Source organism: Cyrtonyx montezumae, unplaced genomic scaffold, assembly GCF_038088225.1.
Source record: "Cyrtonyx montezumae isolate F1298 unplaced genomic scaffold, pur_monq_1.0 scaffold_7, whole genome shotgun sequence".
Lineage (NCBI taxonomy): Eukaryota > Metazoa > Chordata > Aves > Galliformes > Odontophoridae > Cyrtonyx > Cyrtonyx montezumae.
The window spans coordinates 17,948,127-17,964,247 of record NW_027072078.1 but is presented as its reverse complement, the minus strand read 5'-3'; the positions used below and the strand labels follow the sequence as shown (position 1 = coordinate 17,964,247).

General features: G+C 36.8%; 2 protein-coding genes across 6 annotated transcripts in view; one reads left to right on the top strand and one right to left on the bottom strand.

Annotated features, from left to right (window-relative positions):
- STRADB (STE20 related adaptor beta) overlaps positions 1-16,121 on the top strand; it is a 126,284-nt gene that overhangs the window by 55,536 nt on the left and 54,627 nt on the right. The window lies entirely within an intron of this gene.
- ALS2 (alsin Rho guanine nucleotide exchange factor ALS2) overlaps positions 1-16,121 on the bottom strand; it is a 35,029-nt gene that overhangs the window by 4,374 nt on the left and 14,534 nt on the right. The window contains exons 13-30 of the mRNA XM_065751369.1: positions 15,092-15,254; positions 14,381-14,512; positions 14,013-14,141; positions 13,584-13,654; positions 13,155-13,221; positions 12,791-12,993; positions 12,583-12,648; positions 11,063-11,161; positions 10,481-10,645; positions 8,109-8,220; positions 7,700-7,777; positions 7,472-7,605; positions 5,296-5,463; positions 4,192-4,309; positions 3,488-3,645; positions 2,664-2,786; positions 1,602-1,778; positions 1,167-1,212 (exon numbers count right to left, since the gene is read on the bottom strand). Coding sequence (XP_065607441.1) covers positions 1,167-1,212; positions 1,602-1,778; positions 2,664-2,786; positions 3,488-3,645; positions 4,192-4,309; positions 5,296-5,463; positions 7,472-7,605; positions 7,700-7,777; positions 8,109-8,220; positions 10,481-10,645; positions 11,063-11,161; positions 12,583-12,648; positions 12,791-12,993; positions 13,155-13,221; positions 13,584-13,654; positions 14,013-14,141; positions 14,381-14,512; positions 15,092-15,254 — 2,209 coding nt within the window. The remainder of the gene's footprint in view (positions 1-1,166; positions 1,213-1,601; positions 1,779-2,663; positions 2,787-3,487; positions 3,646-4,191; positions 4,310-5,295; positions 5,464-7,471; positions 7,606-7,699; positions 7,778-8,108; positions 8,221-10,480; positions 10,646-11,062; positions 11,162-12,582; positions 12,649-12,790; positions 12,994-13,154; positions 13,222-13,583; positions 13,655-14,012; positions 14,142-14,380; positions 14,513-15,091; positions 15,255-16,121) is intronic.

Sequence of the window (16,121 nt, the reverse complement as noted above, 5' to 3'; positions counted from 1 at the left end):
CAGATAAACATGATGTCTCACTGAATGCATCCTGTTTAACAGATGGATGACCACAGCAAATAAGGTAGACAGTTGCAGATAGCATCAGACACCATGTGCAAAGACATGCTGTGTAGTACATGTATGTAGTGAAGGTAGTGAAGGGGTTCTGTTCTACAACAGAAAAAAACAACCCCAAACAAACAGATTGGTAAAAATACCAGAAGCTAATCAGAATTTTGCTTAGTACCTAAAAATACAGAAGATTTGCAGCAACTCAACACATTATTGCTGAATTTCAGAACATTTCAAGTCTAAGCAAAGGTCTGCATCATGTTTCCTCAGGTGAATCTTGAACTCTATTTAAAGCATTCCACCATTCATGTTTTGGTAAAGATGGAAGATGCCTTGCTGGGAACCCACAGTTCAGGGAAAGGGGAGGTAAGCAGCAGCTTTGGTTATTACTATAAACCTCTTAACATTTCATCTCTGTCAAGGAATGGCACATTGCTCATGTTCATCAACTAGCATGATCAAAACCACACTTAGAATATTTACAAATTTTGGCCAAGTTGCAGTTATAAATACAGAAGAGGTCATCTTGAAGGCAGGGGGATCTAAATGACTGCAAGAAATCAAAAGTTCTAAATAAAAATATACTGTCTCACAAACAGATGTGATATAAAATATATTGTAAAAGTTGAAATTGTTCAAAGTAGTGATAACTGAAATAGTTACTACTGGACCGTGGAGGCTAAGAGCTATATTACTACAGTTTAAGACCAGTGTTTAGCCTCTGTCAATATTATGACTAAGAATAAAAATAATTCACTTCTCCTAATCAGAATACATACAGTAGCACAACCTTCAAACAGCTTGAAAATTTGGTAGACATCTTTTCCTCATACTATATTTTCAAAACTAGAGACCAAGCAAAAGGGTTATGAATCTCTTCCTGAATTAGAACTTCTTAAATGGCAGAACTGGACAAAGAGTTCTTCTAAGAAATCACAAATGTAGCTTTTAAGTAGCAAAAACTTTTTTTTTTTTTTGGGGGGGGGGGGAATCCTGACAACACAGTATCCCCTCAGCAAAAAAGTCTGTCAAAAGTTCTTTGACCTATTCTGTATGGCTTTGATTTTAAAGAACTGAACAAAGTACACTAAGTCAAGGCCAAATGAACATACCTTTCTACTCTCTCCAAGGATGGATACAGTTGCTGGCCAAAATTTCCTGCAAGAAACCCAGAACAATCTATTCATATAACAAAGCCTATTGGTTTATAGTATTTACCTTATGAAAACAAAGTTACATTCTTTTCTGAGTCAGAGCATCTCTTCCAACAGGTAGAACTGTATCTAGCACATAACTGGAAAATACTCAGATTTGAAATGCCTCCCTCTGGTTTTGTAGTGATACCAATCTTCCTTCCCCTACTCCCCCAGTTTTTATTTACTTTAAGTGAGAGAAGCTTCGATTCATGCTATCGACCACAGTAATTAGCTTGAAGATATATTTACATGTATTTTAACCAGAGAAATGCACTCCAGACAATCTTTGACTTGCTTTATTTTTTTTATAGTCTTTCTTTAAGTCTTGTTTTAGTGTTGAAGCATACTTACGCTTGCACTCCAAGAAAACTTAGAAGAGCCATATCGGTTTGCTTGTTTAGACGTAACACACACTCCCAATAAACATCTTCCTCACGCTCATTGTCTAAGGCATATAACATAAACAGAGGTGGATAGAGTCGTGGCAGTAGTACAGGGAGTAGCAAGCCAAAACTGGTTACCACATAGCTACAACAAAAGAAGAGGAAAATGAGGTGAAGAGAAAGACATTTAAAAAAAAGACAACTATAAAGATAGAATTAAAAAATACTGATTGGAAAACAAAATTTTAATTTGGTATGAATTTATTCTATGAGGAAAGAGTAATAGAGAAAGTACCAAAAAAAATCTGTGCTAAGAAATACTTAGCAGTGATTTTCTTTTGCAGTCCATACACAGAGTACTCACTGGGGAGCTGTATACTATACTGTAGTTCAAGTTTTATCTGCATATTCAAGGTAATCATTTTGCTCCCATTTTGACCCACTCCACTAAGAGCTTAACTTTAACTTTACAAGCTTAAAAAAAAAAAAGGGGGCTAAGTCCCAGGAAGTTACTTGACCTAGCTCCACACACTCATACTATAAGGCATCATGAAGTCATGAATCTTTGCATCAAGATATAATCTTAACAGGGAAAGCTGAATGTAGGGTACGTACTAACAACCTACACAGATAATTGGGGCCTTTCTCAGACAGTTTTCTTTGCTGATCCCTCCTTTCTTCTGTTGCCCACACCTGAACTGGCTGTGGACAGGCAATGAAGGAGTCAAGGCTGAGCTCCACAGGACATTTCTTCTCGACCTGTAATAGCTCAATATTCACATTCTAAATAATCTTCTGAAATCCAGGCCTAAGTTTTATGTTTCGAAATCTGTCATCAAAATCAAAAGGAAAAAACATCTGCTTATATCCACCAATTGCACAGGGCTTTTTTTTTGTGCTGTTTTGTTGTTTTCTGGGTTGTTTTTTTTTGTTTGTTTGTTTTTATTTTTATCTTGAAAAAGAAAAACTGTTAACAGAAAATAAAGCAAGGCCTTCATTAGTTCACAAGGGGTTTTTCTGCTTTACATACCCTGGCTCAGGAGATTCTGATCTGGAGTCAGATTTCCCACTGCAGAATGATCGTCTTCCCTTTATTTCCACTGGCTGAAATGGAATTGTGCTGCCCTCTTCCGGAAGATCAGGGAACAAGAACCTAAAGTGGCAATACGTACAGTAATGTATGAAAATTTACAGAAATTTCCACAAGAAGAGATGATCTGAGAGAAAATTCTCCTAAATTACATCTGTGCTGACTAAGACAGAACAGATTATATACATACAGTATCACCCACCTGGAATAAAACTTAAAAAGGCTATACTCTTATATGACAAAGGGACCTTGGCCACTCTGACATCACCTCCCTATACATAGGGCTTCTAGTGGTTACTAACCTGGATTCTGCCAACCTGAAAGCAAAAATGCTCTATTTCAAGCTGCACGTGCTCTGAAGAATCTAAGTAACCACTTCATATCAACATGGATGAGCCACATTCCTAGTAACTTTAATTGAATATATTGCAATTTCCTATTCTCGTTACTCTCCTAAACCCTTTGAATGCTGTCCTCCCACAGCGTGAATATCCAAAGATGCTAAATTGGAAATCTATACTGAACACTCCTCATCTGCATTTTAAAGTCACAGGATATAAGTCACTGGGTGTAAGCTCCATTATTTTACAATCTTGACAGAATATTGAAGACTTCTCAAAAAGTTTAAGGAAATATCATCAATGTTCCAAACAGAGTAAAAATGCTGGTGTACTTGGATTACATAAACACTATCTCAGATACTGAAACAGTCTATTTATAAGTAAGTCAGCAGTAGTTTCACTTGAAAACTGGAATCTCATTACCTAACCAGCTGGAAGATGCGCTTGAGGTAGGACTTGATCTCTCTTACTGCCTCCTGCAGTAACCGCCGATTAGCTCCTACTCCAACGTAAGTCATTCTGTAGACAGCTACTAGTGTTTCCACCAGCTTGCCCAGTGGATGGAGAGGAGTATCACATGCCTGATGTGAAAGATACCAATTGCCTGGTCAAATAGGTCAACCTGCTAGGCAGGTTGAAGAAAAAAAAGTGGAACTAGAGACGGATCAGAAAACCAACAACACAATTCGAAACAAAATATTACAGACGTTAACAAATGATCATGTGAACTATGTAATTTACGTATTAGCTGAATACAGGCTCATACAGTGGTCAAGACAGTACAAGAATGTGCTACTGCTTGGATAAGTACTAAAATAACATGATACAATCAGCAAGTACTTCAAGATGCTCTGCTCGGATCCACTGCATAAAAATCAAAAAAGCAACTGAGAAGAAACTGACTTTAAAGAAATATTCATTAGATACATAGTGATTTTAGCCTTAGTTAATGGTTGTTAAACTCAATGACTTTGGAAGTTATAAGTAAATATGAATGAATACAACATGGACTATAAGCATGCAAATATTAAAGGGATTCATGGAAGCTCTTACATAAGTTATAACTGAAATGAATTTAAAACAATGCCTTGCCAACAAGCAATGTGAGCATTTGTTAGTCACAATACCTTTATCAAATATTTTTTGATATTTTCATATTTTTCCAGGGTGAAGGCACCAATGTGTTGCGGAATGAATTCCAGACTTTCCAGTGTCTGAGTATGAGAACGACTCAGTAATTCTGGACTGCAGTTGAAAAAAGGACAAAGACATACAGATTATTTGAGACACAGAATAGGAATAAAAATTAAAGCTAAACATGGAAGTTACCACAAGAAAGTGATAAGCCATAAAGAAAACGATGGTAGAATTACACACAGGAAACTAGTCAATCCTCCCTTCGAACTTTCAAAGTCTTACTGAATCCTTCAGCCCCAACTTCACCTTCTATACCTGCTTAAGCAAAGATTCAGAGTTTTTGTGCAACAAACTGAATTTGAAATAATGCTGTAGAAGTATTCACCCATGATTCGTTTTACCATAAAATCCCAACTCTGTACAATCAGGAACACGAAAGACACTGACACCCACCCTGACAGACATCCAGTAACCTCCAGCAACTTGTCACTACACATTTCCAGAATATCAGCAGTATTTACTAAGAGTCACACTATGGTTTACAAGGTAAGTTTCTTGACATTAAAAGTTAGCTTCCTGCACTAATCTTCTGAGCTCACTTAAAGCTATTTTCCTTTACATAGTCAAGCCTGCTAAATGAGCCTTTCGTGCAACATCCTGAAAGTCTACCCCTTTTTACTGTGTTTTTTGTTTGTTCATTTGTTTTGTGGCTTTTGTTGTTGTGGTTTTGTTTGTTCTTTTACTTTAATATCTCATGAAAAAATTATCCAAGAAACCTTCTCTTTCCACCCCTTGAATTTCTGTTTTCTGTATTTTCCTGATTTCTCTGCACTGATTTTCTGACAACTGAACACTCACTTACCAGGCTACCTGTAAAGATTAAGAACTTTCAGTAGTTTCAGTAGTAATTAGTTAGCATCGTACTGAATAATCTAACAGATTGTAAGAGCTGAAGCAATCCTAAACACCATGCCCACCTGACAGAGATGCTTGTATTAGGATTTCTGTTTTGATGCTTTGTTACTGTTGCGTTCACATTGCACACGATTTCAATACTTCCTTCATCTTGCAAAGCACATTCTCTAGGAACCAACCTGTCTTTGTGTTGCCGTCGGTTGGTGGTCAGAGCAACTGCAATGTTGTCCCAAGCCTTCCATCTATCACCCTGGCCTGGGCTCTCACAGCCAAGCTGGCTCCAGCATTCTTCAAATACAGCCTTCCACTTCTCATCAGGAGGCACTGCCAATATCCCAAGTTTCCGCCTAATAAAATGATCAGTCTGTTAAAATCAAATGCTCTTGAAACAATGCATTTAGACATAAGTGGTTTTCATAGCTAATATCAACCTAACATCTCAAAGAACTTAACCAAAATCTCATTAAATGTAAAAAACTATTAAGCATATTGCTAAGAATAAACCCATTACTTGAAAAAAAAGTCTCAGCTTAAAAAGAGGTAACAAACTTGTATTCATACTTACCATTATTTTCCTTCCTGACAGCTTTGAAATATGTATTAATCCATGCAACAGATTATAAAGTTTCAAGATTAAAATGTATTAATGTCTGTGTGGGAGCAACAATGAACGTTACTATTTTATGCGTATCATTCTTAATCTTTCTTTTGTTGTCCAAAGAAACATCTTTTTAAACATAAAAAGCACTGATCTGTTTTTCAATAATGGGACATAGTGATTGACGAGGCTTATCTACATCACTAGCGTTCATTCAGAAGATTTGGACACATTAACATAACAAGAACATAGTAGAAAGATATCCCAAACATCTCATGATCTTGGAACTTAAAAATAGCCTACCTACACAGATAAACAACCAAAATCATCTATGCCTTCAGTCTCAAAAGTATCATCTACAAATAATACTGCATCTCACATTAGGGATGAAGAGGTAGAAAGCAAAACAAATCCAGGCATCTTTTCACTGACAGCCATTGCTCAGGGATTCTCTACACACAGAGCCAAGAACTGCCTATTCCTATTCATCAGGTGTAAAACTGAATGTAGGGCTTCACAAAGCAAATAGATTTAAGTCTGGCAGTGCTTTTTCATGATCTTCAATCAAATTTCAGAAACTGTCAGACCTTTCATAAATACTTTTTCCCCAACAAATTTAGATGAGAACTAGCAACACTGACATTGCCCCATGTTTTCAGTCTCACAAAGCAGAAAAAGGAGGCTTTCAAGCTTTTTCACAAATGATATCAGAAGATTTTCGGTCTCAAGAGAGACTGCAAAGGGTCGATGAAACACTTATTTCACAAGTTACTTCACAAATATGTACATACATATATTCATAGACTCCCTACTGGCGTAAAAACAAAAGGCAGTTGCTACGGTAGTGAGTGCTCAGTACAGCAAGGAGGCCTGCCTAATTCCACATCCCTTTGTGGATGTCAGCACTGTCAAAAGAAATTACCAGTGAATGCTTCAGGAAGCATACCAAGAAGTAATCTAGGTTAAAATAGTTGCGTTCCCCATTTTAATCTGAAATTTGAGTAAGCTTCAAAGGAACTGAATTCTGTACAATTACTACTAGTACTGCAGACTAGTATACAATGCTATAAACACTGAACTTTCATCTACTGCTCTTCCTAAAACTTAAGTTTCTTCTACACAAGGACTTCAATAATGATTTAAATAGAACAAATGTGCTGTTTCTTTTCAGAGGTGATACAACTGAAACAAATAGTATTACGTATGTTTTACAAAATTATTTTTGTTAGAATGCCTTTTGTATTATTTTTTGTCAATTCACCAATTCAAGTACTTTGAATTTCTGCCCTGTTTGGAAGAGTTGTAGTAGTTGCTACTTCTGTCCAAATGTACCCTTACTGACATTAAATTACCATCAAAGTCATTAGCAGAAGGCAGAGCACTCCGTGAATTATTTAATCCCTCAAACATAATTTAGTCTCTTTCACAAATAGAAACATAAATCATTAGATATAAACTCAGGTTCTAAAATACAGTCTAGATATAAATAAAAAATACTGACTGCTATAGGTCAGTAACAATATGTCAAGTACCCTGTAATTTTATACCATTACTCAAGTAGTAACATAACACAACAGCTATGAAGTAGGTTTTTATCTTATTTTTCAGAGAGAAGAGAAAAGGAATCAAAAAGGAATCAACGTCTCAAAAACTCAATTTTTTTCTTTGAAAAATTTAACCAGCCTCTGAATGTAACCCCTGGCTTTTTTCACCAGTATTACTTAACACCACCAGAATTTTTCTTGTTCAATACTCACAATGCTTTAGGCTTATCCTTCTCACTCTCATATAAGCTAGGCTTGAAGTAGGTTCCTGTGATTTTTATTCCAGATCCCCATTCTCCACTGAAGAGACCTTCAATATAATCTCCATTTGGCAAGGTCAACGTTCCCTTGAGAAAAGACAACAGAAATTGAACTAAAATCCACTGCAAACAAAAATGTTATTTTAAAAGATAATAGTTTACAAATGATTGAAATATCAACCTTTCCACTCAGAGTCCAGTTATCTGAAAATTCCCCTTCATAAACAGTATCATCCTCAGAAAGCAGAATGCCAGTCCCCTACAAAGAGAATCATAAATAACACAGAGCTATAATTATAACAGAAGGCCTGACTACAGATCTAAAGATACACTGAAATGTTTGCCACTAATATTTTTCGTGGGATTTTTCTGTAGTTTATTTTTTTTAAAGCAATGTCTGCAGTAGTCCCAGGTAAAACAGAACAGGGATATAGACAGTTAAATATAAAAAAAATAAACAGTACAACAGAAAGTTAGAAGAACAAAAGGCTTACACAACAGATTGTCATATATGACCAACTATCTATCCCAGAAAGGTACCACACCTAGAGGACAAGTTACTGTAGCACAAATCCTAGCTCTTAACTTACCATCATTTTGTTAGTGCTGAAGGCTCCTTCATAATACAATCCAAACTGAGTAACCACAACACCATTGCCTTGACAAAGGTCATCTTGCCACATTCCCATATATTTTTCTCCTCTGAAAAAAAGAATGAAGTAGAAATAATGTAGCTTAGTATGTATCTTGTCTTTCTATGGCTTTATTCTGGTATTTGACCATCACAAAAAACATTATATATGAGTTATAAATCAACTGCTACAAGTCTGTCAATCCAGTTCCACAAGGTTTTGATAGAAAGAAACTCTGAAGAACTTCCTTTAACAATTCACATTACAGATCAGCTATATTCAAGCAAACTGCTCCTGACTGCTTGAAATAGTTAAAGCCCCGTTAAGACCAATTTCTACTTAAAGGAGCCAAACCAGTAGTTACAGCAAACAAGAAACAGATCTTAAAACTGATCCAGTTTAGCAAACAAATTGTATGTGGAAAGAGAGATCTTCAGCTTCACTAGGTATCTACCCTACATATTTGACAGGTGGTTAGAACAGATGCAATATGCCTATTTTAGGCAATTTGCTGCCAGAGTTTTGAATTGTTTGCTTAAGGTAGATGACTCAAATTGAGAGGATAAATAAAAAAATAAATCAGGATATTATGTGTGGGGATTTAGAAGGCTTACAAAAAAATCACTTGACACTTGAAAATACTATCAGAGCACAACAAATCTAAGGAAATAGCTTATACTGAGGAACGTTTCTGGACAACATCTCTACAATAGTTACACTATGAAAAAAGCCTGATTAGACAGTATTAGTTAAATAGTCTTCCAGACTATTTGAAATACTATTTTTTGTGACTGTTTAATTCCCCCAAGGTCAGATTAGTATTTGAAACTAAGAGCAAGTTCCAAGTCTTTTGAAACACTTTCTAGTTTTCCCTAAAAAGAACAAGATGCTTTCAGCATACAAGCAATAAATAAAATTAACTTACCAAGGATATTCTATTTTCTTTTAGAGGGAAATAATAATCTACTTAAAAGAACTCTGCTTATTACAGAGCATTTTGCCTCAAGCACCCTCAAATAAGTATGGTAGGAAAAAGGAGATAAAACCCATTCCTGAATTCAGATTAAGGTCTCTATCCCAGCTGTTTAGATCAATAACCTAGCAGGAAGCTGGTCTGATCCATCAAGCTTGCTACAGGGGTCTCTGTTGGATGACAGTTTCTTAAAGAGAGAAGTTTGTATGTTCAGCTATCAGAAGGACATTGAAAATAGAAATCCTGCTTGCTCAAATGACTATTTTGTAATAATGACTACAAGTTATAAAAAGATTCTGTAATGATGCCTTATTTGCCTAGGCTGAAGAAAAAGAAGCAAAGAAAACAAATAATTTAGCCACAAATGTATGTGTATGTCCTCTGAGATAGAAAAAAAGAATACTACTGAGATTTGAGTAACTCAAATAGAAAGTAAATACCACATTCTAAATACCACATTCCCTTCCTCATCCACCCCTATGAACTACCACTCCATACACAAAATCCTGCAGGTGAAGGGAACTGCCAGGAAAACTCTCACCTCCTCAGTTTGTTTTAAGTGAATGAATAAAGCAAGCAGACATTCCAGCACTAGAGTATAAGAAAATACCATCACCACATATCAAGACTACATACAAAACTGAGGTTGGGCAACACCTAGAGGTGCTCTAGCTCCGTTTCAAGAAATATACATTTCTTCCACTTCCAGTCTTTTTACTACTCTGATTTGTAAGTGGGCTTTCAGTCCAGTAAAACCAAAGCTGATTTCTCTTCTCAGGAATGAAACACCAATTTGGTGACTAGAAAGACAAACCTATACTGATCCGCACCCAGAAAGAGTTTACTTAATGAACTTATTTACCGCAAACCAGAAACAATTCTATTTCTAAAGCCACCCACTTTACCAAACAGCTTTAAGAGGAAATATTTCGCCCTCATAGCATGACAGAAATAGTCTATGGAATACCCGAGTCTGAGCCAAAATTTAATTTAGTCTTATATAGCAGGTCACTACACAACTCAGTCTTACAGGTCTGAGATCAAAGAATACTCCTCTCACAATACTCACAAGACTTAGAGTGCTAACACAGTATCCCTCACTAAGGCACCATATTCAGCACCAGCATTCAGGCAGGAGCATGACAGAAAAGAAAGGCAAAAAAAAATGACTCCAGATACAACAACAAAAAGAAACCTCTTGATTCATTAAGATTATCAATACAGAAAATCTAATGGTAGTAGGAAAACTAGTCAGCATTGCAAGAAGTAGGAAAAAAATGGATCTGGTAGTAGTAGCAGTACTAGCATAAACGTATGTTGTACCCGTGCTTAAGAATTCAAGGAACTCCAGTGTTACCTTGTAATATCATCAAAAACCCCATAACCGCTCTTCTTATCCATTGTCCACTGTCCAATGAACATACTGGGAGAGGAAGAGGTCAGCTTCCCACTGCGCAGCAGGCCATGGCCATGACGCATGTTATCCTGAAAGCATCCTTCATATACTTCACCAGTAGCATAGCTATGAAGAAAAAAAATTAGTAAGATTCCTACAATTTGCCATCCCCTTTTTTCTTATAAAAACTACACTACAGTCATACCAAGTACAAACCACAGTTAAAGTACATTTGGGGCATAAGTGAGCTTTGTTGTTTTTTAAAGACAACTTCTCCCCAACAAGCAAGTCTGCTATATGTCACTTACCTTTGAAGAAAAAAAAAAACATTGACCTATTGAAAAGTGGTAGCAACTGTAGGATAGATGTAAACAACAGAACATGAAATGAGTATAATTGTGAGCAATTTGAATTAAATGCAGAAAATAATCTGAGCTACCTCTATACCTATATACAAGGGAAGGGAAGAAGGGAACAGTGAACCAGAAAATCAGACCTGCTCTCTCTTCTTCAACAAGAAGGGCAACACAAATACTAAGTTACCTGTAGACTCCATGCCCACACATTTTCCCTTCCTTCCAGCACCCCACATAGTGGTCATCTTTATTCAAGGCTTTATTAGGCACTCTGTATTCACCATACCTGTCAGTGCACAGAAATGGAACAGAAGTAGCTATAATACTAATGCACTTCAATAAAAAAAAGTAACATCCATTCTAAAATCAGAATGCTCTACACTTTAGTGCATGCCTAGCTACAACAGTTACATATTTATGTAAAGAGAGAAAGCAGAAATTTTAGCATCATTAGGTCAATTTAATCTGTACTGCTTCTTCTACTGTTTGATTTTGACATTGCTCTAAACTCTTCCCTCTCTACCACACTGCAGAAAATTGAGAAGAATGCTAAAGGACACAAGACTTCTCACATCATACATCTACCTTGGCTGTCTTCAAGTCTTGATAACTCAAATGTACTATTATCCCAGGGAGAGAACATTAAAAAAAGTAAAAAAGAGGCTACCTTCCAATTATGCTCAAGCATATGCACAGAATTGTTCTTATTTTCATTTTGTCTGAACAGACAATTTATTTGTAGGGTTTGATCTTATGAAGAGATTAAAATTCTGTTAAAGATTCTCCTGTGAGCATATCTACCCCCGTAACATAATACTATTGCTGAATGTTAAGAACACAGCATGCATGCTGAAATGCAAGACATGCATTTATTTGATTATCATAGATTGGGATTTAGCAGTATTTACTATTTATTTGTGTTGGGAATTCGTATCTCAAAGATTGACAAAATGATCATGGTTATTTACATTTACTTGTTACATGTGCAGAAAGCTGTGACTTGGTTTTATAGTCTAACATATACCAATAGCTAAGGTGTACATTAACAACCTACCTGCAGCCTGACTATGTTTCAATTTCTCCTCTGACTCCATACTTTGAAAATACAACTAGAATTGGATCATAAACTCCCCTCATTCATTTTAAAATCAAAGGCTTATTTCAAGACTTAATCTTCTTCCAAAATTCTTACATCCATGCTCCACAAGAAACATGACAAGAAAAAAAAGTGACAGAAGTTGCATCACAATACTGTATGAAAATCACTGCCTTTTCTAGAAGGAAAGATAAAACACCAACTGGACATTCTGAAGGAACGCTGCAACACAAAACATTAGTTACCTATATAGAAGAAAACCTGACTGTGGAGTTCTTAACTGGGTTCCTCTGCTTAAAAGTTCACACCACCTACATATTCTATTATCTCTGCATTCTGCAGCTGATTACCCCAGCCAGTTTCAGTTTTTATTGAACAGCAAGTTTTTAATTGCAGTTATAGAGCCAGCTCTGAAGACAACACTAACACTTCTCTCATACATTCATATATGTATCAATGCACATGGATATCTTAACATACATAACCCTGAGTCAATGCAATTCACTGCAAAACCTTTTAATTAAAAGATTTACAATCTTATAATCCTTGTTATAATTTATACTAAAAGGCATTTCTTGCCCTTCCCCTTCACAAGTAGCGGGAGCTCTTACCCATCCTCCAGCCCAGTTCGGAAGGTCCCTGAGTACATTCTTCCATCAGCCCATTTTAGAATCCCTCTGGAAAATATAGAAAGTCATAGACGTGTACCAGATAATCAGTTCACTCAACACTTCCCAAATAACTTCTGTGAATAAGCCTACTTATTAATTCATTAACTACTTCATTTTGTTTTCAACTGTTACATTCAAATGCTTTTACCTGCCATGGGGTTTTCCTGACAGCCATCTCCCATCATAAACAGCATCTTTAAATCGAGGGTCCTTATAGAAGGTGTATTTGGCACTGCGAGAAATAGGAGGTTCCTGTCTTGGAACATTCCCACCAGCTCCATACAGAATTAAATCAGAAGTCCCTTTAAGGGCCTGATCCACTGCTTGGCTTATTGCCCTCAGCCACTTAGTCTGAAACAGAGTTTTAATCACAGAATTAAGCTAGCATCTGTTTTTGCATTGAATCTCTCCTTTGTGCTCTGCAGTATGGTACTGCTACTTCTCCCTTACAGTAGGAGAGAAAAACCTCCTTCATATCACTGCAGCCATGAAAAATTTGTAGATATGCCTACCTTTTCCTGTGGTGTTGAAGAAAGCAGAACAAACTGTTCTTCTGGTGTTGTAATCTTCAATCCATTCCTACAAGGAGGGCGGGGGAGTTATTTTAATCTAGTGAAATTTCATCCAAAAAAAAAAAAAAGGGCAAAGTTTCTTAGAGCATGAATATTGTATTTCCCTACCTACTCACTAGAATTCACTTTAACTTTAGGCCACGAGTGAAAAAACAGCAGAAAAGACTACTGTCTAATCTCTTGATTCTACCTTGTTCTTAATTTCTATACAATTACTTAAGACAGAAATAAAAGAATTTTTTCTGAAAGAAAAGGGGCTAGACATGATTACATCCAGCCCATTCCTCTCCTAGTTTACAAAGCCATAATTCTCCCACCCGAGACACCTGACTTTTACAGCATTACTACACAATCAATATTCATACTCACACATTACCAGCTTCTTCTGAAAGAGCTTCTACCCACAGTGTGGACAAGGCAAAAATGTGGTGTGTTGAAAACTGAAGACAAGGAAAAGGAAAACTTCATTGAGTACTGACTCATTACACCTGCACCATGCTTTTTCTGAATATACATTTTTTCCTCTAAGGGCTAAGGAAAACAGTATTACAGACTCCTCATGCGTGCCTTCCTCTATCAGAAATAGCCAACAGAAACCATGCCAACAACAGGGCAGCAGCAAACAGATTTAAAGAAAACATTAGTAGATCACTTCAAACTCCATAGTAAACATGAAAAAAATACCACTTTGTGTTAAGAAATATTGTAATGAATAGTGCAGAAACTTACTTCCACTGTACAAAAAATGAGTCAAGTTGTTTGAAAGAAAGATTTGGTCCTGGATGCAAGCTGACATACCTGAGCATGCACTAGAGCATCATTAAAGAGAATAAACCAGTTTACAGAGAATCTTCCAGCATGCTGTAGGGACAGCCCCCTATTGCTGCTTTCACAGATTAAACGACGGTCTGGCTTCCGTAAAGAATCCTACAGGTAGAGGTTAGAAAGAGTCACAGAAGATTACTTCTCACTGATTTTTATTTAAGGTCAGTGCTATTTCTTCTTCATAGTGTACTTACAAAGGCCAAAATTTTCTAAAATTAGATTACTACAGAAACAACACAAAAATGCAACCTGCAACTGAGAGTAGCATAGATAACAGACAGAATATAAAGTTCACAGCCAAGGCCTACCAACTACTAACATGCTGACAATTGTCATCATACCGTCATTTTCCCAGGAAATGTCTTCCAGAAGCTAAGTGTGTATTCTGCTTCTTTCCTTTTTCTGCCAAGATGAACAGCAAGGCTTTCATAACAAGAACTAGAATCTTGTAGCTTCTGGTATTCTGGAGATGCCTAGGGCACAAAGCAAGACAGACCTGAGAGTTTCTGAAGACCCATACCGATAACACTAACCAAGCTGCAAGACAACTAACCCCTTTTATCAAACGATCACCAAGTGTATGACAGCTGATCTGGTTAATAAAATAAACAGTGGAAGCTAGGTTATTTTCTTGGTCACGTTATCTTGGTGTGCTAGGAGTTCTTAAACCACATAAATTCCATGAATGCTAAAAGCAGAATGATTAATATACAATTACATGATTTACTTCCTTACAGCTTAACAAGATTTAGCAGAAGAAGTGTTAATAACTTCAGAAGTAATGCTTCTAACAATCACATTGAGATGGACATACAATTAATTTTTGTTCCTGGGTAGTCTTCTACTCTTTTTACTATATACAACTGCATTCTTCTGAAAGTCTACCTGACATTTACATGTTATCTTCAGTAGAGTGATAAGACAAGGATCGCTAAAGCAGCAATGCCAGATGGAAGCTACTTCCAATTACCTGGCATCTGCTTCCCACTGCTACTTCCAAGCCATGTTTCACACACATATTTTCTGAGATACAGATAATAAAGACAGCTTACCACTTCAAAGCATGTGGCAAGCTTTAGCAAGGTTCTGGCATAATCATGAAGTCGTCCAAACGGCATGAAAAACAGAGCATTCAGAACTTCCACTAGCTGCAAGTTTTCCTCATTGTACTCAGACAGCTTCTGTAACAGCTCCTGGTTTTTACTCAAGAAGTCCCTAATAGGGGGACCATTGGGGAACAGAGGAAGGAAAGAAGAGCGACAGTAAGACATCAGTGATGATTTGCACCAGTGAGCACTGTACTAGCACAGAATGCACCTTTTGGCTTTTTATAAAACAAAAGTAAGAATGGCAAATGCATGCTACTTATTAATCCGTTCCCAGTTCAACTTAAGCAAGTACTGTAATAAAATCATGTAGCACTCTACCAACTGCAACACAGGACTTCAGTTCTGCTCTCACAAGCTCAGTCATTACACTGGCTGAAGAAAGCTGACTTAGTTGCCCCACTTGGAGAGTAACTACTTGCCTTTTTCCCCTTTGACACTTGATTAGTAAAAGAAAATAGGTGGAATGTTTTAGCCTTTATTGTTAAAGTATTAAGTTTCTAACAGCACTGACTCATAAAAGAAGGTCTGAGTGGATAACTTTGTTCCAGTGCACTTTCCTAAACATAACGAAATAATCTCTTCCCCACCCCTGCTGTTCAAGAAAGCTGAACAGTTTTTCCCCTAACTAGAAAAATTACATCCTACCTCAAAGAAAGGCAGGAAATCTGTTCAATCCTCAGTCTGACTTCCAAGAGGGAGAACTAATCTAGTTCAGAGAAGAAGAGGGAAATGATTCTGAAGACAATGCATTAGCACATAAGACCAGGAATTCTTCATTAAAGTGAAAACAAGCCTGCTTTTCCCTCTCCTTCACAATATCTGTGTGCACACGCGCTGGCACACAACATACCTGCATGATTACATGTCCAGCTGGGAAGCACTTAAACCACAAGGTGCAAGAATCAGGTGAGGGTGAGAAAGTAAGCCCCAGGGACAAAGAGCCAGATCAGAGGATTGCACAATAGGCTCCTTA